General features: G+C 47.2%; 1 protein-coding gene across 2 annotated transcripts in view; it reads left to right on the top strand.

Annotated features, from left to right (window-relative positions):
- srgap2 (SLIT-ROBO Rho GTPase activating protein 2) overlaps positions 1 to 20,988 on the top strand; it is a 51,456-nt gene extending 30,468 nt beyond the window's left edge. Inside the window, exons 3-23 of one of the 2 annotated variants that reach the window (XM_071910052.2) lie at positions 2,091 to 2,253; positions 5,926 to 5,988; positions 7,115 to 7,330; positions 7,812 to 7,940; positions 9,126 to 9,347; positions 9,634 to 9,735; positions 10,070 to 10,267; positions 10,437 to 10,521; positions 11,143 to 11,170; positions 11,469 to 11,499; positions 12,298 to 12,358; positions 12,592 to 12,669; positions 12,879 to 13,013; positions 13,101 to 13,206; positions 14,303 to 14,527; positions 15,460 to 15,539; positions 15,901 to 16,081; positions 16,630 to 16,767; positions 16,909 to 17,125; positions 17,231 to 17,341; positions 17,438 to 20,988. In XM_071910052.2, coding sequence (XP_071766153.1) covers positions 2,091 to 2,253; positions 5,926 to 5,988; positions 7,115 to 7,330; positions 7,812 to 7,940; positions 9,126 to 9,347; positions 9,634 to 9,735; positions 10,070 to 10,267; positions 10,437 to 10,521; positions 11,143 to 11,170; positions 11,469 to 11,499; positions 12,298 to 12,358; positions 12,592 to 12,669; positions 12,879 to 13,013; positions 13,101 to 13,206; positions 14,303 to 14,527; positions 15,460 to 15,539; positions 15,901 to 16,081; positions 16,630 to 16,767; positions 16,909 to 17,125; positions 17,231 to 17,341; positions 17,438 to 18,004 — 3,136 coding nt within the window. In that variant the 3' untranslated portion in view covers positions 18,005 to 20,988. Of the gene's footprint in view, positions 1 to 2,090; positions 2,254 to 5,925; positions 5,989 to 7,114; positions 7,331 to 7,811; positions 7,941 to 9,125; positions 9,348 to 9,633; positions 9,736 to 10,069; positions 10,268 to 10,436; positions 10,522 to 11,142; positions 11,171 to 11,468; positions 11,500 to 12,297; positions 12,359 to 12,591; positions 12,670 to 12,878; positions 13,014 to 13,100; positions 13,207 to 14,302; positions 14,528 to 15,459; positions 15,540 to 15,882; positions 16,082 to 16,629; positions 16,768 to 16,908; positions 17,126 to 17,230; positions 17,342 to 17,437 lie in introns of both variants that reach the window. The other variant, XM_071910045.2, reaches the window with a different exon arrangement.
- Positions 20,989 to 22,470: the final 1,482 nt, after the last annotated feature.

Here is a 22,470-nt window from a genome sequence, read left to right as displayed (position 1 = left end):
TTTGGAGCAAATAGAGGAACTGCAGCTCTGGTATTTTAGGCAAATGTTGGGCAATCGCAGAAAGACGGACAGAAATCGAAACAGGCAGACAGAGCAGAGAGAAGTTGGACTAGAGAGAGAGACATGGATACACACATTATCCCCACATGATCACTGTGATTGCTCAAGCCTCCGTTAAACATACCATGAGTGGGAAGTTCCAGTATATTAATATATTGGCTTTAATGTTTTGTTTTTTTTGCTCTGCTTCATTATTATTATTACATGCTGTTGGTTAGTCATCTGACCATCTGAGCAGTGACAGCCAGTACCAGCATATCACATCACTCTATGACTCATCTCATCAGAGCCTCCCTTCCCGCACATACACACACACACACATACACACAGACACACACCCCCCCACAGACACCACCCCCACTCTGTACCCCTCGGTCAAAGACGTTCTCTGTCTGTCTGACCTTGTGTCTGCTTGGGTCGCTGCTCCACTCTCCTGACCTGTGTGCGTGTGTGTGTGTGTGTGTGTGTGTGTGTGTGTGTGTGCGCGATGTAAATGCCTCGGAGCTCTATGCTCTCACTATCCAGTTAAAGCTGCTCTTAGGGGCACAAAGACCTTCTTTCATCCACTTACACTCACTCATAATCCATTTTACCCACTAGATCATCCGTGGATCATCCATAACAGATACGCGCACACACTCACGCACACTCACACATATGCTCACACACACTGAAGCGGGCAGTGTTGTCATGTAAGCAGGGCATTGACAGGCTTGCATACTTATTCAGTGTAATGGCTCTATGGTACTTGAAGCAAAGACAATTAAAGCCATTAAACTATTAGACCGTTAATAAAATCATTACACTCTTTCATCGCTCCTTCTCTTTGCCCCCTCCAACCTCTCTCCTCTCCGTGCTTTTTCTCTTCCTCTCTGTGACAGCTGTTCTTGTGGGGGAGTCCTATCTCTTCCCGCTGGGTTTTGTACCCTGGCTGAATCCTCTGTTTGGGCTGGCTTGCTGACCCTGTGTGTGTGTGTGTGTGTGTGTGTGTGTGTGTGGGTGTATGCGCAAATCCGTCTGGACATTGTTGCCCTGCCTGCCTCTCATCCCAGTGTCTTGCCTCATCTTGTGAATAGTGTGTTTCTGTACAGTATGTCTAAGTTTTACATGAAGTAGGACAGTGTGTTGTGATTGTGTGTGTGTTTTGCGTGTGTTGTTTGTGGGTATGTGTGTGTCAGGTTTGAAATCGAATCTATTGAGATCTCATCCCTGTGTGTGTGTGTGTGTGTGTTTAGAACTAGAATTTGGCTGGACACCTTGCTATCATGGCATGCTTGACCTACATGTGTTGTTTTTCTTTGAGTATCAATGTACTAGCCAAGGTTGGACGAGGCTCATTGGACATGTAAATGATTTACCATTAGCTTTACTCTGTTGCCAGTCTGGCAGAAATAATAACGCACTTAGAAGAGAGAAAATCTGCAGGCTTTTCTCAGCTCCCTCTCCCAGTAGGCTAATAGCCCAAGTAGCTGTTTTGGCTGGGCTGCCAACTCAAACTCAGGTCAGTCTGCACCCCAGCTTGCTATGAAGCATCCCATTCCTAAAGCAACCGTCAGTCAGTTGATAGACAGACAGACAGATCAGATCAGGAATGTGTTTAAGCTCATGTCTCCTGTAGGGATGGTCCCAGGAATACCAAAAGGGGCAGCTGGTGTGTTTGTATGTGTGTCTGAGGGGGAGAGAGAGAGAGAAATGTAGGTCAACGGGTTTACTCGACATGCCAGTGTATGGTTGGCACGTGTGTGTGTGTGTGTGTGTGTGTGTGTGTGGTTTGATGAGCTGGTGCCTCTTTGCCAAAGCAAAGTATAAATGGTTTGTGTCTGTGCTGTTTTATCAGCTGGCTAATTTCCATCTCATTAACATCTGACTGCCAAGTGAAGACTCTTGTTGCCACTGATGAATGAAAAAAGAATTTCGAAGATGAAAGAGACTTGGAGACTTAGATCTAGTGATTTACATAAAAAATGTGCCCGGAGGCGCATGAATACATCATAAGACCCCTGTCTCTCTCTGTCTCGCTCTCTCTGTAGGAAGGAGCAGAGCATTTTATCTCCAGTGAACTGCTGGAACCTGTTGCTGGTGCAAGTGAAGAGGGAGAGCCGGGACCACGCCACTCTGTCCGACCTCTACCTCAACAACATCATCCCCCGCTTTGCACAGGTCAGCGAGGACTCGGGACGCCTCTTCAAGAAGGTAACACACACTCTCACTCACACACACCATGGCTTTAGTCTGATGGGGGGGACAAAGTGCGTTTTGATCTCGTCTTGCCTCCTATTGAGGTTCCCTGTATTGGTCTGGATCTGAATCTGAATATTGCAGTATATTGATCACACCTCTTTCAAATGTTATTGCATATGCAAAAGGGTTTTTTGAAAGGGTGTTTCTGGTAAATTGGTGCTCCTTACTGAGCATCAAACATTGGAGGAGGGTGAGAGAAAAATGGGAAGTGCGCCACTGCAAATATTGCTCACAAATGATATATATAGAGTCATCTTGACGGGTGGTTTAACTTGAGTAGGCAGAGGAACAAGCTTGTAAGGACTAAAAGGATGAAAGAATAGTAGAGCTGATTTTGCATATAAGTACATAAGTCAAATCCGGTTAGATTAGATGGTTGCTGAAAGAGAAAAAGTTTCTTCTTCTCTTCTAAATCATGGTTGTGAAAAATCCCGGTGAAATAGCATATTGTAAACACTTATGAAGTCGATGATGCATTTTATAATGAACAGAACAGATGGATACTATTGGCATTGTTTGAGAGCAGCTGTTGAGAGTAGCTATTTGTGAAATTATAGTCTTTCTCACAAAGCAGTGATTATCGATATCACATCAGTAACTGCAACCCAATAGCCTAAATCCACATCAGCATTTTGCTCTGTCCATCCTACTCTCCAGCATCTGTTGTCTGTCTTGGCTGATTTAGTAACTGACAGCCAGTCACCTGATCCTCCGGCCCGGGGGAGAGTGTGTTGTCTGTTTTATACAGTAGCCTCATTCTCGTCTCTTCTGATCTCTCCTTTGCATGTCTGAGGGAAAAGAGATGAGCCCGACTGAGGGAGAGAAAGAGGAACTCTGGGAGAATAACAAAGAGAGAAAGAACAGAGGGAACTGGGATAGAGAGAGGGGGCATCGCGAGAGGGCCAGGGAGAAATGTCTCTGGATCACAGCTTACTTCTAACCTTGTAGAGTGAGTTAAATACCAAGACTGAGTCTTCCCCTGGGAAACAGCCATCCATCTCCAGGCTGAACATGTTAGACCAAATACATAAACTGTGAGAGAAAGTGCATCACACAGTCAACAGGTACAGGCAGCAGTTCTGTGTGTGTATGTTTGAGCTTTAGAGCTTCAGAGTGAGGACATTTTTGTGAAGTGAGGTCATTTTGGCCGGCCCTCACTTCTTTAAGGGGCTAGCGGTCAGGATTTGAGTGTAGGATTAAGGTTAGAATTAGGATTAGGTTTAGGTTGGTGCTAGGGTTAAGGTAAGGAATCTAATGAAGAGGTTTAGGGTTAGGGAATGAATGTAGTCAGCTGAACGTCCTCACAAATATAGTAAGACAAACTTGTTTGTGTGTGTGTGTGTGTGTGTGTGTGTGTGTGTGTAAGGCAAAATGAAGCAGCCTGTGTATGGAATGTCATGGCAGAGCCCGCTGATTTCCATCCTGATAGGCTGTCTTTGAACTCGGCTCAGTCTGATCACAGGCAATGAGAACACAAACACACACTTTAACCCTTGTTGTTTCACTGTCCCTGTGATACGCCAATGCAAAACAAACACATATTTTCTCTCTTTTTCTCTCCCTCTCTCTCCCCCTCTTGGCTGAGCCACAGGCCAGTTGATTATTTCCAAATACCGTTGTTGTACTTTGGCACGAGCGCCGTCTCCATCATGTGTACGGGTCACGCACAGACACCTAGATGCATACACACAAACTGCTCTGATGGCTAATTAAGTAGATAATTAGTTCAATAACACTTCCAGTCAGTGGCATAAAAACCAGCGGCACCAGGGGCCGTGGCTCTATAGTACACACACATGCCCGCGCACACACACACACACACACACATGCACGTACTCACTTACACCACTCACGGGGATGCACGACCCATAATAGAGAACTCAACACATTCAGCTCACACACTTCCATCGCACTGTGGTAAGTAGTGCAGAATGATGCTGCTCAGTGGGGGAGTGTGTGTGATGTCGTCAAGAGAGACTGTTCATTGACACAGAGAGAGCACTAATGAGTCCGACCGCATTAATGAGTACACTCAGGAGGTGTGGGGAGCTGAATTTGAACAAAAACCGACTCCAGAGGTATGAAACGAGCCGGAGAATAGACATCTGGACTAGCGCAGTGTACTGTTTTCATTTCTTTGTTCCGTTTTCCTTGGCGGGTTTGTTGAGCCAGGCAGACAACCACAGACGGGGTAAAGGGTCCAAAGGTCAAGCCCCATGGCTGATAGATAGGAGGGTTCTGCCATGGCTGATTGCTTTTTGACTGGCTGTAGTCTGGTTGGTTGTCACCCAATACACGCCTCTTACAGCACTTACGAGAGGGAAGGCGGGACAAGATCAGTTATCCTGTTACATCTTTTCTCTGCTCCACTCCCCTGAATGTTTCCTGTCTCTCTCTCTCTCCCTCCTGTATCCATCCGTTCCTGACCTTCTCACTCTCTGTAATTCTCTTAAATAGATGAGTCATGCCTTATTCTGTCCTCTGTTCCTCCATGACCCTCAACCTCTTACCCAGCTCCCTCTGATCGCCCCTCCATCATCATGTAAACTGGCTCTCCTCCCTCCCTTTCCCTTCTCTTCCTCCTCCCTTTCTTCACCAGTCACCTTTCACCTTAGCACCCTCCCCCCTTTTACTAGCTCACCTCCTGACCCCCTCCTCCCCCGCAGCCCCCCACCCCCCACCCCCCGCCCGCCTCCCTCTGTGCCCTCCTCTAGTAGAAGACAGATGCTCAACATGTGCTGGCGAAATCTGTTACTCCATCTTGCTTTCATTCCCCATCGCTTAGCTCATTTTCTCGATTGACTATCTGTCTCCTCTCTTTTCTCTTTCCTCCTTTATCGTCTCCCTTACTTGTCCTCTGCTTCCTTTCACCTGTCTCCTGTTTGTTTGTGTGTGTGTGTGTGTCTTGTCTGTATTTATGTGTGTGTGTGTGTGTGCGTGTCTGTGTGCACAAACTGCTCCTAGCAGCTACCGCACGTCTCTGTTTGCCTCATTATCAAAACCAATGTTCACTCCAGTGAATGGTGGACATTTTGTATTTGGGATAGAAATCCCAGTATAAGAAGAAGTGTGTGTGTGTGTGTGTGTGTGTGTGTGTGAGGAGTCCACTTGTCTGAGTCTTCTGTGAAGTCATCGGTCAGTGTTGGCCTGCGGCAGTGATGTCTGGAGAATGGTAGCGTCCTCATTACTCCCTGTCCTCCCTCTCTTCCTGTCTCACCCCCTCACCGAATCTCCCAGCATGCCCCAGTGCATCTCTCCTAAACCTTCTTCTCCTCTCCCTCGCTCTTTTGTCCTCTTGCCCTCTCTCTCTTGCTCTTTCTGCCTCCCTGCCATCATTTAGAAATCAGCCTGTAGCTTTCAGCCTCTAACCCCTCATCCATCAAGTCCACTACCACCCTATTCATTTATCTGGACTGGCAACTCCTCCATCCCTGTTCCGCTGGATAACTTGGTCCTGATGGATCGGCGGGGGGCGGGGGGGGGGGGGGGGGCTGGGTGGATGGAGAAATGGAGGGGCAGATCGATGTTAGGATGGATGGAATACAGATGGATGATGATGATAATGACTGGGACTGGTTTTTTTTCACGTTAATTTCTCTATCGTTTTCTCTCGTGTCTCTCCAGAGCAAAGAGGTCGGCATACAGCTACAAGAGGATCTGATGAAAGTTCTCAATGAGCTTTACACGGTAAGCGAAACATCTACCATCTTACATACTAGTTCTGTAGTGATACCTTGTGTTCTGTGTAGCTCAATGGGTAGAGGTTTGTTTCCCACCCACGCTAAAATGTGTGCATTCATGGCACTATGTACTTCCCTATTGATTATGCAGTCCGGTTTGATCATTGATATTACAGCTGAAGGTCAGACGTCATCGCCGGCTGTCAGTTGTCTTGGTCTTCTCACGCTGTCAGGGGCATCATGGGTACTGGTTACACATGTCCAGGCTACTGCCAAAGCCCCAAGGCAGTCAGACTGCATTTCAGTGTGTGTGTGTGTGTGTGTGTAGGCAAGGTTTCCTACAGCAAGGTTCTGAACAGCAAACTTCCAACTGTGTAGTTTAACTGCGGCCAGGCCCGTAAAAGCAAGTGTAATGCTGTAATTACAGTATATAGGAGGAGATAGAAATAGATCTAGCCTGACTGACGTGTGCATACACACACATACACACACACACACACACACACAGACAGACTGGTGTATGTGTCTCCAGTGTTGGGGGAGGAGACAGGCATTAGAGCAGAACAATATAATGACAGCTCTGGTGGTGGTCAGTGGAATAAGGCTGACACTGCACACACACTCAGTCGTTTCATGTGTTTAACTCTCATGACATATCCTACCACCCTGCACAAGCACACATGTTGTATATTTGTGTGTATATGTGTGAATCAGGAGGCTGTGTGTGTGTGTGTGTGTGTGTGTGTGTGTGTGTGTGTGTGTGTTTGCGCAACATTCCCTGGCAGTGTTGTGGTATGCCAGCGCTCCAAGCCTCCATGGAACGTGGAGATTCAGACATTCCAACAAATCTGCCTGTAAAGTGTGGTGTGTGTGTGTTTGTAAGGGAGAGAAAGAGAGAGAGAGGCTCACAGCTGCAGTGCTCCACTTTGTCTCCATGATGCTGACTGGCTTAATACAGACAGACACTTTTGATCCGGAGCCAAAACTCAAGGAAGAGACGCAGCGGAACCCACACATCCACACTCGCACACAAATCACACACACACACACACTCTCACGCGTGCTCACTCTCACTCTCTCTCTCTCTCTCTCTCTCGCTCTCTCTCCCCTCCCCCTCCAATCCCCACTCCTAGGTGATGAAGACGTACCACATGTACAACACTGACAGCATCAACGCCGAGTCCAAGCTGAAGGAGGCGGAGAAGCAGGAGGAGAAGCAGATGGGACGCTCCGGCCGGCAGGACGACCGGCAGACGCCGCGCTCCCCGGACACCCTGGCCAGCGTCAAGACCGAGGAGAAACACGTCCGACGCTCCAGTGTGAAGAAAATCGAGAAGATGAAGGAGAAGGTAAGGGGCATGATGGGGGGAGGGGAAATGGAGGGCAATGATTAAGACGGGAAGGCTGGTTAAGGGGGAGGGCAGAATGGACAGCTTCACTCCACCAGAGTGTCCCACCTGTTGTCACGCTGACTTATGGTGTGTGTGCGTGTGTGTGTGTGTGTGTGTGTGTGTGTGTGCATGCATGCCTCTTATAAATGATGTATGAGTGCATGACTGGCTTATTGCTAACCTTGTCCACCACAGCTGGGGCCTGTCACAGCAACATGGTTCTCCACTTCTTATTATCCATAATCAATACTGGACCGTGTTCACTCTAACACCTATTATCCCTCTCCCTCCCTCCCTCTCCATTCTTTCTTTCTCTTTTCCTGTTATTATGCGTCTTTGTTCCTTCTTTCCTGGCTTCTTTCAGTCTTGAATGAATGTAATGACCTCTCTCTCTGTCTCTCTCTCTCTCTCTCTCTCTCTCCCCCTCTCTCTCTATCAGAGGCAGGCTAAGTACACAGAGAACAAGCTGAAGGCCATCAAAGCCAGGAATGAGTACCTGCTAGCTCTAGAGGCCACCAACAGCTGTGTCTTCAAATATTACATCCACGACCTCTCCGACATCATAAACGTGAGTGTAAATGCACACTGTTACTCTTTGTGTATATACATATATATATACAGTATATATGTGTGTGTGTGTCCCTCTGTCCCGGCGTTCTGGCCAGAGGTGGCCCCTCAGCCAGTCTCTTCACATTAACTTCAGTGCTTTCTTAATGAGGACCGCTCGCTGTGCACCCTGCGCCTCTCGCCCTCTGTTTTCTCCTTCATCTCTCCGCCTCTCAACGCTCCTGCCATCAGAGTGATGTTGTGTGGCACCACAGACAGGCAGCCTGTGGCGGAGCCTCTGGCTGGAAGAGTAGCAGGGAACAGCACTTCACTCCCTGCTGGATTGATGGACCAATGAACTGCGGATTATCATTCTCTCACTCTGCTGATTGATGGCACTGACACACTTTTTGATTAAATGGTGCTCTGGTGGAAAGTCAATGGTGTTCAATATGTTATCTCATTGTATGAGTTATGAATTTTGTCTGCTGTACCTGCCCATGCGTGTTCATTTTTTTCCCATGTTGTTTTACCCTGTTACCAATATGACTTTTACTAGAGACAATGCTACCATGAAGGGTGTGAAGAAGGGCAAAGTGTTTTCAAGGAGGAAAATAGTAGAAAATTAAGGAGAGGGCAACCACTTCTAATGAACAAAGAACACAGTTTATTAAAGATAAAGTCCTAAGGCAACACCCTCAATGATTGCTGCCACATTTAGTGTTCCACAGGCTATGTATGCATTTTTGGGGGACTTTGGATTGATCTCCTGCTGTTTGTTCATTTGCCCATACATCACAAATGATATCTCAGACACCACTGTTCAGATTTTTATGAAATTTTGGGGAATGATGTATCTCACCACCATGTTCCGGCAATTTTGAAATTATCCCAATTACCCCAAGGGGGACGCTACTGTTTTTTTGTCCATGTGTCAGTGATATCTCAAACACTGCTGATCATATTTTCATGAAACTTGGGGAAATGCATCTGAACACAGCACTCCAGCATTTTCAAAATTACACTGATTAGCTCATGGGAGGGGCCCTACAATTACAGGTCAAAACTAAGTGACATAACTGTTACTCATGGGCATTGAGGGCGACTGCATCTCTCTTTTGCATTAAAAGTGATTCCTCTCGATAAATTTCTACTAGTGACAATGCTAACATGCCATGCTGTGTGTGTGTGTGTGTGTGTTTGACAGTGCTGTGACCTGGGCTACCACGCCAGCCTGCACCGTGCCCTGAGGACCTACCTATCTGCGGAGCTGAACGTAGAGGCGTCCAAACACACCGGCCTGGAGACACTGGAGGGAGCCGCAGAGAGTCTGGAGCCCAACGGGGACAAACAGAAACTGATGGAGACCTACAACAACGTCTTCTGCCCTCCAGTCCGCTTCGACTTCCAGTCCCACATGGGAGACATGGTAGAGTGCTGGGAGGGGTAGAGAGTGTGTACGTGTGTGTGTGAGGGAGTGAGTGCACTGCTAGATATCCATTTTGGAAAAAAAAAAACATCAATCCCTTAAATTCATCATTAAATACCTCTAATGTATAGATAATCCAGTTTGCAAAAATAATTTTGTCAATCAAGGACTGAAGTCACCAGAATGTTTTAATTTTGTGCTGTCAGTTATTTTGTAAGACTAGTTAATAACTGCCTCTGCGTTCCCACCTGTGTGTGTGTGTGTGTGTGTGTGTGTGTGTGTGTAGATGGGTGTGATGTGTGCCCAGCAGCCACTGGAGAGCGAGCTGCTCCAGAGGTGTCAGCAGCTCCAGTCCCGCCTCTCCACCCTCAAGATCGAGAATGAGGAGGTCAGACCTGCTCTCTCTGCTGCCTCATCACCCCATCCTCCTGTGTCTCTCTCCTCCACCTCATCACTCCGTCATAGCTCTCTCTCTCTCCTCCACCTCATCACTGTATAATAATAATCCTCTCTCTTCCACCACATCACTCCATCCCCTACAGCTGTCCATCTGTCCTCTCCACTTCATCTGTCAGCATATTCATATACATTCCTTCCCTTGTGTTCTCCCCCACCGCCATCTTACTCTCCTCAACCACATCTATATCTATGTATATTTATCCCGTCTGTTTACCACAGCTTCTGTCTAATGTCTTGTCTCATCTTCTCTACTGCCCGCCCAGGTGAAGAAGACCATGGAGGCCACTCTGTCCACCATCCAGGACATGGTGACGGTGGAGGACTATGACGTCTCCGAGTGCTTCCACCACAGCAACAGCATGGAGTCGGTCAAGTCCACTGTCAGCGAATCCTATCTCAGCAAGCCCAGCCTGGCCAAGCGACGGGCCAATCAGCAGGAGACTGAGCAGTTTTACTTCACGGTTAGAGCCAATCACACGGATATACATTCTCTGAATTCTCAACGCTTAGCGGATTTCCTTGGCGTGTTAGCGGATTAAAACCTCTAGTCATATGCTTTACTGTAGTTATATTATGGCCATAAACTGCTCTCATTATGACTCCAGTATGTGTGTGTTTTTTCTGTTGTAGAAGCTGAAGGAGTTTCTGGAAGGCAGGAACCTGATCACTAAGCTGGAGGCCAAGCATGAGCTCATCCAGAAGACCCTGGGAGAGAGTGAGTTAAACTGTCATAGTGTCTTTCATATCTTAGAGACATCCTGTGTGTGTGTGTGTGTGTGTGTGTGTGTGCGTCTGTGTGAGGGCTCACAGTAGGAGGGGGCTGGATTGAGGAAGGGCCTGGTGCCCAGAGACCGAATAGAGAACAAGCTGGAGAGATGAGTCGCGTGCTGGGACACACAAGGACCCACGCAGGGGAGCAGGATGAGTCTAGCTGTGTGTGTGTGTGTGTGTGAGTGTGTAGAGGGCTAGGTCACAGTAGCAGGGCCATATGTGGATGCAGCTGTGTGTTAAAGGGTGTGGGGGTTCCTCTGGGCTGAATGTGTATCTGGAGCTCAGCGTCTCACCGGAAAACCTTTCCTGAAATTGTGTGTGTATGGATTTAGCGGGAAGTTGGTGTCTCTGTTTTTGTCCAGCTGTGGTCATTTCCTCATGTGTCTTGCTCCTATTATAACGCTCTCCCTCTCTCTCTCTCTCTCTCTCTCTCGCTCTCGCTCTCGCTCTCGCTCTCGCTCTCTCTCTCTCTCTCTCTCTCTCTCTCTCTCTCGCTCTCTCTCTCCTTTCATCCCCTCCCTTTCTCTCTCTCCCCTCCCCCTCTTCCTGTCTCTCCCTCCTCTAGGTCAGAAGACTGACTGTTGCCTTGCCAGGTAGGTGTGGTGAAGGAAGGAAATAGGCTCTCTCTCTCTCACTCACACACACACACACTCGTGTAGATACCATAGCAGCATTTAAGCTTGATTTGTTGGCAGCCAAGGGTATTATTTTCCCTGTCACTGTTTATAGATATTCTCAACACGTGTGCATATGTGTCTGTGTATACAAATAGAGCGTTACCAGAGTTGTGTGTATAAATAGACTCTCTCTGGAGACATAATGACAGAGTACCGTTTCTCTCTTCTACTCTCTCTCCCCCCTCTCTCTCTCTCTCTCTCTCTCTCTATGTAGTGGACGGAGAAACTCTGCAGTAAGGAAGCAGGTAATTATCTGTCCTTGAGTGTGTATGTTTGTGCCTGAGTGGCTGTTAGCCTCTCCGTCAGTCACTGTAGCTTTGTTTCTAACTCAAGCCACATGTTTTCTCACTGTAGCCCCCACCCACAGGAAGTATGGCACCTACATGTTGATAGCATTTTGGTCATTATCATCTTAACATGCAACACTCCCATGTCTTTTATCCAGGTACACACATATATATATACATGTATACAGTTTATCATAATTATTAGCATCTCTTTGATCATTCCTATGCCATCTTGCTCTGATGCCAACTGAAACAATACATTGGTGATCAAAATACCCGCTCCGTTGGGGAATCTAATGTGTGGCTCCCCCTTGTGGGTGGCTTGTGCCATCGCCATCAACTATCGCCAGAGAAATCATACAATTTTTCATTTCAAATAATACTCAGGTTTGAGCATATTATAATGGGTTCCACACAGCGATGGCTAGGCTACATATACCGAGCGCACACTATAGCCCCCGTTCCCCGGCCTCACCTCCCAGCGCTTTCTGGAAAGCCTAAACAAACAAAGGGAATAGAAAAGGAGCTGTCTCCTAGCAACAGCTGGGTACTGCGCCCACCCTCTCTCCCCACTTCACCACCATGCCTGATACCCATTCCTCCCTACATGTGTGTGCACCGACGCGTGTACGTGTGCAGACGCGTGTGCAGAAATCCTCCTGACAAGAAGTGTGCCGTGCTTTCTTTTATTTCCATACCCGTCTCCTGCCCTCTCCTTCCGTCGGGACTAATCCCTCTCTTCCCTCCTCTGTTTAGGACTCGGGTCAGGGCATTCCACTGATGGTTGAGAGCTGCATCCGCTTCATCAGTCGCCATGGTGAGGAAATTCTCCAGCGTAGCGATTGGTTTAACACCAGGTGTCCTGTGCACTGATTGGTTATGCTGTTATGTCAAGTGTGATTGGTTGTGGACAAAATTAAACTGCTAATTTCACCAGTAGTGCTTACCTGAAGCTATAAAGATGCAAGATCTTCAGGCCTATTTATTAAAATGTGTGTGGGGACTCCTGTATTCCAACAATAATTAGAACAAATGTGTTTGTGTGTGTAGGACTGCAGCATGAGGGCATCTTCAGAGTGTCAGGCTCTCAGGTGGAAGTCAACGACATCAAGAATGCCTTCGAGAGAGGTAGGACTAAACCATCCAGCAGGCAACAGGAGCATTTTAATCAGAATGTGTTTTGTCCAGGACTTTGTTGTCCTTCCTAATCTCTGTTACTCCCTGTTCCCGCTGGAAGATGAAATACTGATCAGAATGTGTTTTGTCCTGTTCTTTGTCTTTCCTAATCTCTGTCACTCCCTCTTCCCTCCCCTCTTTGTTTTCTTGTCTGGCTGTAGGTGAGGACCCGTTGGCGGGGGACCAGAATGACCACGACATGGACTCCATCGCTGGCGTCCTGAAGCTCTATTTCAGAGGACTGGACCACGCCCTCTTCCCAAAGGAAGTCTTCCACGACCTCATATCCTGCGTCTGTGAGTGTCACATCCGCTGTCTCTGTGTGTGTGTGTGCCTGAGTGAGTGAGTAATCTCATGCGTATCATGGGTATTTCATCTTCCAGCGATGGAGAGCCTCCAGGAGAGGGCAGTCCACATTAAGAAAGTTCTTCAGTCTCTGCCAAGCAAAACCCTCATCATCATGAGATACCTGTTCGCCTTCCTCAACCAGTAAGTAGCAGGACAGACACACACACATATATTTTGCTCTCAGGTAGTGATTGTGACCAAGGGCTATATTGAAAGTTCTGTTCAAGGTATCAAATGTGACTCACCGCTCCTTTGCTTTGTTTGTTCTTGTTGTGGGTGCGTAGGTACAAAATCAAAATTCTTACCAAGATCATATCCTTCTTGACATATTTATTGTATAAAGTGAAAACGTTGTGGCCTACCCTAGGCTCAGGATATATTTATTGCACTTTATACAATAAATATGTCAAGAAGAATATGATCTTGTGGAAAAATGTTGATTTGTTAGTGTGGGTCCTATGCATTCTTAGGCCTATATTCAAAGTTCGCAGACATATAAAACCTATTACATGACATACAGGGAGTAGACAAAATAGCAAATCAGCACATGAAAAAGGACTTAAACTTTGAAGTAACTAAATACAAATACAAAACAATTACAAAGAATTATAATCTTCTCTAAGGTCTTTGCTGAAAACATATTTTTGTGCTAATTTGGTGCAGTATTGATTGAATATATGCAATGTACTGTAAAAGTTCAGTTTTAGACACACACACACACACAATCCATGCTTTACAATCCATCCCTAAAATCCATGACAAAGCCCTCTAGTATAAGGGGGTAGAACGAGGGGGGGGGGGGGGGGTGAAGGAGGGGATGAGTGACAAAAAGAAGTGGGATGTGGGTGAGTTGAAACTTGAGACCCCTGGGTAAACGAAGTGGTCCCAGGCAACTCATGTGAAGACAGAAAGGGAGCTTCTCCTTTTGGTTAAGTGATTTACCGTGACCCCAATGCTCACACAGAAATACACACACACACACATCATCACAGTCTCTCCGTCCCCACAGCTCACAAATGAGGTGATGTATGGGTACCAGCTGGTTTAGACATTACTATTTTTCCCTCCTGCAATCCAACACACATATACACACACAGCTTATTCACAAGGTGGGAGTAACGGTACAAATGACGTGTCGTGGTTGTTTATGTGCATAGTCGGTTTTGTTGATGTGAGAAAGAGAGGGATGAGAGAATGGGCTCTAAACAACTTTGCCCCCCTCCTCTTTTTCACCCAGCCTGTCTCAGTACAGCGAGGAGAACATGATGGACCCCTACAACCTGGCCATCTGTTTCGGCCCCACCCTCATGTCTGTCCCCGAGGGCCACGACCAGGTCTCCTGCCAGGCCCACGTCAACGAGCTCATCAAGACCATCATCATCCACCACGACAGCATCTTCCCCGGGCCGCAGGACCTGCAGGGCCCCGTCTACACCATCCCCGGAGCGGGAGACGACTTCTGGTGAGGGAGGGGGTCCAATAGGAGAGTGTGTGTGAAAGAGAGAGAGAGAGAGAGAGAGATGACAGGAGAGTTTGAGCCATCAGTCATGTAGGGAAGGAACTGGGGCCCAGCTAAAGAAGGGAAGGGGGGTAAGAGCAGTAGGAGAGATGGGGGTCTCTCGGCCAGACAAGTTATCTGGCGCGAGGGGGTTCGGAGATGGGGGGGAGAGTTTGGGTGGGAGGGGGTCGGTGGAGGAGAAGGAGGTGGTGGAGATGGGTCAGAAGGGCTTGATTTAGGGGCTGCTGCGGAGTGATGGGGGGCTCAGCTTGTCCGCTCCGGTCTGGGCCAGGGGGCCACGAGGATCAGCTTACCCTCCATCACACAGGAGATTAAAGTACCGCCTGACCGCATCAGCCTGGGAGAGCCCAGCACACACACACACACACACATAAACACACTCCCATGCACACAACAACCAACTTCCAATTTTACTGTAACAAGCCGTGGGACCAGTTATTATGATTACTGCCAGTCAGTGCAGTTACTCAGAACATAAGTCCCACTCTTAGAGGAGCGACTCTCCTAGTCTCTGCTGTAGAGAGTGTATGACAGAATAGATTATCACACTGGCACGGTTTGGCTTTGATGCTCCCAAGCCCAGTTCTCATAACACTTCAAAGCAGAGCGTAGGAGAGCTCATCTTACACACACACACACACACACACTGAGAAAGATAGCCCATTTTGAACAAAAATGTTATTGTGAGGAGTGCACAAGTTCGCTAGACGGTTATGATCTCAGCACCAAGCAGTGCTGGGGTGTGTGTGTGAGCTTAGGCGACTGAATAGAGGAATATGAGGTCAGGCTGTGAGTCATCAACACATGTAGCCAGTCAGTCTCAAACCTCTGTTTATCTGTCTTCTAACCTCCTCTGCCCTCTGTGTCTACCTCAGTGACAGTCCACACTGTGAGCCCCCCCTAGTGGAAGAGCCTGCGCCTGACACTGTCTCTGTCAGCCACAACAGCGATGACGGTGCATAACACACACAAACACACACACACACACAAAAAACCTTCATGAAGCCAGTTTTCTCCTCTCACCATGGATCTCACCCTGCTTTTCTCAGCTATCACTGTGCTTCTGTCTCTAACCTTTTTAGACCAACTCATACCTTGCTCCCAGTAAATTGTTAATTATGCGGCTTTGTTACTGCTCAGCAATTTTAACATCTGTACAATCACCAGTTAGAGCAGCACTAACCTGCTTGGCACTAATCTGGCTTCCCCTCTTTCCCACCTCCCCTTTCTCTCTTATTTTTTGCTGCCCCCGCTTCTCTGTCACTTTCTGTCTCTATCCACCATTCTCTGAATCTCAGGCTCCTTGGCTGTTTCAGAGTCAGACCCAATCGAAGCCATCGCTCGGTTCGACTACTCCGGCCGGACCAATCGGGAGCTATCATTTAAGAAGGGCGCTTCTCTCCTCCTGTTCCAGCGAGCCTCTGACGACTGGTGGGAGGGACGACACAACGGAGTGGATGGGCTGGTGCCGCATCAGTACATCGTGGTCCAAGACATGTAAGATATATTCCACACACCAGCAGTGACCACTTCTATATATGACAAATAGATGTAGCCTCTTATTGTTCATTCCTATAGTGCAGCCTGAAGCCAGGTTTCATAACTGTTCTTACAGTCATTCTACTGTGGCCAGTTTGGATGTGTATGTCAAGGGCCTGAATTTGGTTTGGGCAGTCAGAAATAATGTAACACTACTAGCATCAGGCCTGTAGTCAGCTCTGCCTTTCAGAAGTAATGTATTAACATGAGAGTCCATCCCTGCTGTGCTGGGATGGACAATAAGTCACTAAGTTATCCTTTACTGGCATTAGATTTGCATTTGTGTGTGTTGGAACTGGTTAGGACAATATTCATCCTGTTCCACTGAAACTTGGCTTCACCGAAAACAACCGCTTCCTGGCTCACTAGTACTGACTAGTAGAAGCCAATATGTAATCTATCCACCTGCACAGTACATTATGTGTTATTTGAGACTAGATACATGGGAGTAAATTATATCCCACCTAGCCCATAATAGTAGACTGTATTCTACTGGGTTGTCTCAGGTCTGACGGGGGCCGGGGCAGTCCGAAGCCTGACGTGGAGTCCAGGGACATGCTGGAGGAGAGAGTGTCCACTAGAGGCAGCGCTGCCTCTCCTACTGGAGCCCATGTGGCTGACATCTACCTAGCCAACCTGAACAAGTGAGACTCACACACACACATACAGAGTATTTGTATTATAGAGTTTCAGTTTCAACAACAGCACTGACCGACCATTTGAACTGAGTCAAAACAAGACTGTCATGAATGGAAACAGTATCACTGAGTACTTCTCTCGTTCAGGATGAGGAAGCGTCCGGAGTCTGGGAGCATCCGAAGAACATTCCGGGGCTCAGAGAGTGAAAGCACGAGTCCAGGAGCCAGCGGAGCGGGAGGAGGGGTGAGAACGGCCTCTCTTCCTGTCGGGGGGGCCCTGGTGAAAGAGACCGGAGACAAACGACCCGTCAGCGCTCACAGCATCCTGAACTCAGTCACACGCCACTCCTCACTCAAGACCAAGGTACTGTCAAAAAGTTAGTGGAGTGGATGGAATGATTTTGCTGTATCTGGTAAACGGCTGTTAAGAGCGTTTTTAATTTATCCTGAGCCCATTCTGAACACTTAGGTGGAGAGTCCGCAGTTACGCAAGACAACTGCAGCAGGGCGCTCCAAGAGCTTCAGCAACCACAGACCACTGGACCCTGAGGTCATCGCCCAGGTGGAGCACAGCTCACAGGTACCACTCTCACCTCGCAGTTCAAGCATATCCCTATCTGTATCTTTGTGTGAGCACAAGCTAATGTTTGCTGTATGTCTGCCTCCTGTGTTGCAGGACATCGAGGCAGCGATGAGCTCTGCCCTGAGCGAGCTGAGGGAGTTGGAGAGACAGAGCACCTCCAAACACACACACGCGCCCGACGTGGTCCTGGACACACTGGAGCAGCTGAAAGGTGTGTGTGGTGGTGGAGGAGGAGGAGGCGGGGCCTCGGAGCCCTCCAGTCCGCTTCACTCCCGTCTGTTGCGGGACAGCGAGGGGGGCTCCACGCACGGCCACCCGCTTCAGCGCAGCGCCTCCTCCGCCAGCGACGTGCCCTCGTCCTTCCGGCCCGCCAAGAGCCAGCCGCGGAGCCCACTGCCCTCTGCCACTTCCCCCTCTCTCTCCTCCTCCTCCCTGTCCTCCTCCGTGCCCTCCTTCAGAGAGCCGCGCCCCCCGGCCACCAGGCCCAAGCCGGTGGTGTTCCCGAAGGGCGGAGGAGGAGGCAGCCCCGCCATGGGCTCCCCGACCTCCACCGTACCACTGACGCCGCCTCCTCCGCCCCCGCCCCACACACACTCTCTCCCGCACACCCCTCCTCCTCCACCCCCGCCCCAGTCTAACGACAAGTCCTGTCCAGCTTAGGACCCCCTCACCTCCACCACCGCCACCACCCCGGCCCAAATCTGAACCCCCAAAACCGATCCTTGCATCCTGTTAGATTCTTATAGCTCTTCCCCCAGGTGCTGAAAGCACTTCACTTGTTTCACATAGGACCACCTAACCCACTACCCATGTGTAGCATTCACTTATCGGTGTCCAGACAAGTTCTCTGACCCCCTGTTCCCTTTGGACTGTTAGGAGTCTTCTCTGCCCCCTCCTGCCAGCTCTGATCACTACAGGTCAGCTATCACACAGCCTAGATTAGAAAACACTCTTCACTGGGATCTCCTCTCTTCTCCTTTCCTCCCCTCTGCTCTCCTTTCCTCCCCTGTCTTCTCCCCTCCTTATGCCACCTCAGAGATTCCAGGGATCACTGGATTCAAACCCACACACAAGGGAACAGGACTCAGGATGGACACATACAGACCTACAGCACCTGGAGCCTACATTCACTAGTTTGTGATGCTTGAGAGTGAGTTTGTGTGGGCGTGCACGAGTGTTACTTACCTTTACACACAGATCTGAGTGAGGAACAAAGAGCACTGTTTGATTTTGTATAGTAGACGGGACAGTTTCTTTTAAGACCCCCTTGACTACAGGACTGGAATGGAGTGTTTTATTCCTGAGAATAGACTGTGAAATGCTGAACTCTCTTAATCTCTCTGTACAAACTCAATACACTGACTTGCTGCTTCAAATGTGTGAAGACTGGAGAGAAATATGGATGCTTGGATGGATGAGAAGAAGGAAGAGGCAAAGACTAAGAAAACTGGGCCAAATATCAGTGTAACGCGTGTGATTAAGAGCTTTCATCTTCTCTCTTACTCCAATGTTCTCTTGCTAACTGAACACGATGCCGATTCTTTCTCTTACTGCTCATTACTAGCACCACAACAGGAGCATAACAAGGTGTTCTCCAATACCTAACTAATTCTGAATCCATAGCAATAAAAATAATAAAAGCTGGCAGTTTGAGGCATTACGCAGCTTCTCTCCTGCAGCTCTATTAGTGTGTAGGGGGACCGTTGAAACCCAGCATTTATATATGTAATGTTGGAATGTACACACACACACACACACACATTCCCCAAAGCTGTGTGTGTTGGTGTTCTGTGGCAGCTAAACGCCTTTCAGGTTTTCCTTGCATGCTGGGGCCACAGACAGCAGCCATAGTGGCAAGCTGGCTGATTGCATCAGTAATATTTATCTATCAACAGGTCAAATACAGCTCTAGGACACTTGGAATAAAATTATAGCTTGCTCCTCTATCTATATACTTCAGACTTAACAGCAAAAAGGGTTTTATTATTCTAATGGTGTGTATGTATGTTTAATAATCATATGATAACTGGAAGCATGGAGCTGAGGATCTTCCTGAGTGTGTTTAGATAGAAGCACAACCAACCGCCTCATCCAATGCATTCTTAAACAAAGATTGCTTTTATTATTACTTTTTTTTTTTCCAGTTGTTTATTAATGCTCAGAATCTATAATGGTGAAATGTTGAATTGTGTAGCCGTCTGGGTGTGTGCACGTGTTTGTGCGCCTGTGTGAGCATGCGTGTATGTATGTATGTATGCATGCGTGTGAGGGTGTGTGTGTGTGTGTGTGTGTGTGTGTGTGTGTGCACGTTCACGCCCAGGTGTGACACCCCGCTCCCCCCCCCCCCCCACCACCAACCCCCACCCAACCTTGTAGCTAACAGATCTTAGGGTACACCTCTCATCATAAAGGGAACAGCAGCTGTCTGGAGGCGAGGAAAGGAAAAACACTGTCCAGTAGAGTTCAGCACTTCCTCATGTGCTGAAATAACATGCACTGTGCCCATGTGACCAGATAAATGACCAGCAGGGATACCCGACATACTCCCTTGTCTCCAGTCGCTGCTCTACCAACACCAGTGGCAGACCAGCTTTAACTGCAAAGAGGAATAACCCACAACTCCAGGGAACTAAACTATAGGCGCTCAGAGAAACCCAGAAGGGAGAATAGAGTTTACCATCTTGTATCATCTCCTCTCTGCTCTCTCTCCTCATCCAGACCTGGGCAAAACTAGATATGACAATGAATTCACAGATGTCAATAGGTTGGGGGATATTTTGATTCATTTTGCAAACACTGACACGGCTTCAAAAGAGGACACATGCCTAACTAAATGAAGCCTTCCTCGTCGTATTTCACGTTTTCAAAAGGTATAGAACTGTTTTTTACCTTTACCCAGGTCTGTCCTCATATTCCCCTCTGTCCACCTGGTACCTTGTGCCCTTTTTCCCTTCTGATCCTCTCTTTCCTCTCCTCCCCAACCCTTACTCCTCCTTCCCAGGTATACATACTTCATTCCTGTACGCTCTCTACCAGGTAATGGATTATAATTGTTAAGGTTTTTATCTCTGTATACTGTATGTGTATTACCTGATGTATTTGTGTTGCTCTTACCTCATCATGACAACTGGAGGGATTGTGTCCGTGTGTGTGTTCTGCGGTGAGTGATTAAGCGCAGAGACATTAACTCACCTTATACGCACACATGCACACGCACACACACACAGACATGCATGTGGGTGGTTGGTGTGTTTTGTCCCAGCTGTGCTGTGAAGGAGCTGGGACCCTCTTGTTTCCATGCCACCTGTCAGTTTGATCTCAAATCAATCATCGTGCACTTGAACGACTTGGCTTGCGTGTGGACTGACTGAGTGGGGATGATCTGTCGGAATTGAATATTGTTAAATATGCATTTTTGTGTCCATTTGAAAACAGCAGAACTAAAAAAAAGACTGTAATGTCAAATCTATTTATAGTTGTCTCTGTATTACTGGAGAATCCTGTGTTCAGATGTACTTTGTATATACAATGTTGTACATTACAGAGGTACACTCTTTTTTTTGGTACAATATTGTACAGTAATAGCAATAGTAGTTTAATCAAATAGGCCTTATATAATTCTATGTGTAGTTCTTGTAGTAGATATGTTTTTTTTTTTTTTAATAAACATTGCTTGCTATAAAGATTCTTGCCTTGGTCTGATGATGGTTATAACAGTAAAGAGAACATTTTATTTCAGAAAATCTTCCATGATCATATCAATGATGAAGAGAATACTAAGTTTGGTATCTGTCCAAAATATGTAATTGTGAAACATAGTCTTTGTCCCATGGATCGGAGCCCCACACGAAGGTTAAATCATAAAAGTTGAATCATGCACTTTGCAATAAAAGCATGAAACATATACACGGTTTAAATACTTAGAAATATGAGTCTACCAGAGGGGGCACTATACTGTTCTAATGTGTGAGATTATATTTTCTTGAACACAGGCCAAGTCATTGTAAGTGACTGAGTCAAACTTTAGAACAACAGACACCTTGAGGCAGTTTGGCAAAGCCTTTGAATCCTACTTTGGGGTGGCAGGTTGTAATATAAAGAGGCAGACCAGTGACTGAAGACTGGTTTGAGTCCAAGCCCTGATAAAAGGTTTTCCACCTGTGACCTGACAACTGGAGGGCGGCTGTTATTACATGTACAGTTCCACCCAAATGCCCTTGAGCAAGGCAATGACACATTATGCTCTGATTTCACTGATGTAATGTGTATGTGTAAGAGTGTGTGTGTGTGTGTGTGTGTCTAGGAGAGATGTGCAGAAAGACAGACTCTAAGAGCCATGTGTAAATTAACCAATAAGTCATCATTTTGTTCTTCAGCACTGAGACAGCTGTTGAACTCACATAGCCTGCCAGAAATATAGATTGGGGCTCCATGGGATTGTGAGCTACTGTAATGATGTTTTTAGTTATTTTGCTACTTTGTTATCATACCACTTCTACCAAGTCACTATTTGTAAGGTTAATATGGAGTAAGGATAGCCATACCTGTGCCAAGCTTCAAAACTATTTGAAAAACTGTAGGAGGTATTCATTTTCTCAACTCTAACGTAGCTTCCCCATGTAGCCAATTGACGTCATATTCAGATTGCATATGACCTGGTTTATAGGGGATTTACCATCCCTATCATTTTCAGGTTCATAGGTTCATTTTCAGTCACTGGAGGAAAAAACAAACAGTGAAAAAATCAACTTGAGGAGCTGGAAAACACAGCTAGAACGGTTTAAGAACCACTTTGCTTATATCCCAGAGGACAATAAACTGTCCAGTCATCCTCGTCTATTTCTTTATTTCTGTGTATGGCAGCTTTGCATATAGGCCTACCTACACTTTTGCCTAAAATACTGTTGCCTGAACAAGTTTTCCTTTGTATTAGTCAATCTTATCAAACTGTATGGCCGGCCTAAAGGTAATGTTTTTTTTTTTTTTAAATAATGATTCTCAGTGGTTCATATCTTCAACCCAGTGGTTCCCAAAATGGGAGCGTTTGGGGGCCCCTAGGGGTCCCCAGACCGGCTTAATTTAAGTAGGTAGGCTATTAGCCTATTTCACTAGGCTATGTATAGACG

The sequence above is a fragment of the Centroberyx gerrardi genome, chromosome 5 (genome assembly GCF_048128805.1).
Source record: "Centroberyx gerrardi isolate f3 chromosome 5, fCenGer3.hap1.cur.20231027, whole genome shotgun sequence".
NCBI lineage: Eukaryota > Metazoa > Chordata > Actinopteri > Beryciformes > Berycidae > Centroberyx > Centroberyx gerrardi.
The sequence above is the reverse complement of the archived record's forward strand: the minus strand, read 5'-3'. Positions and strand labels throughout refer to the sequence as shown.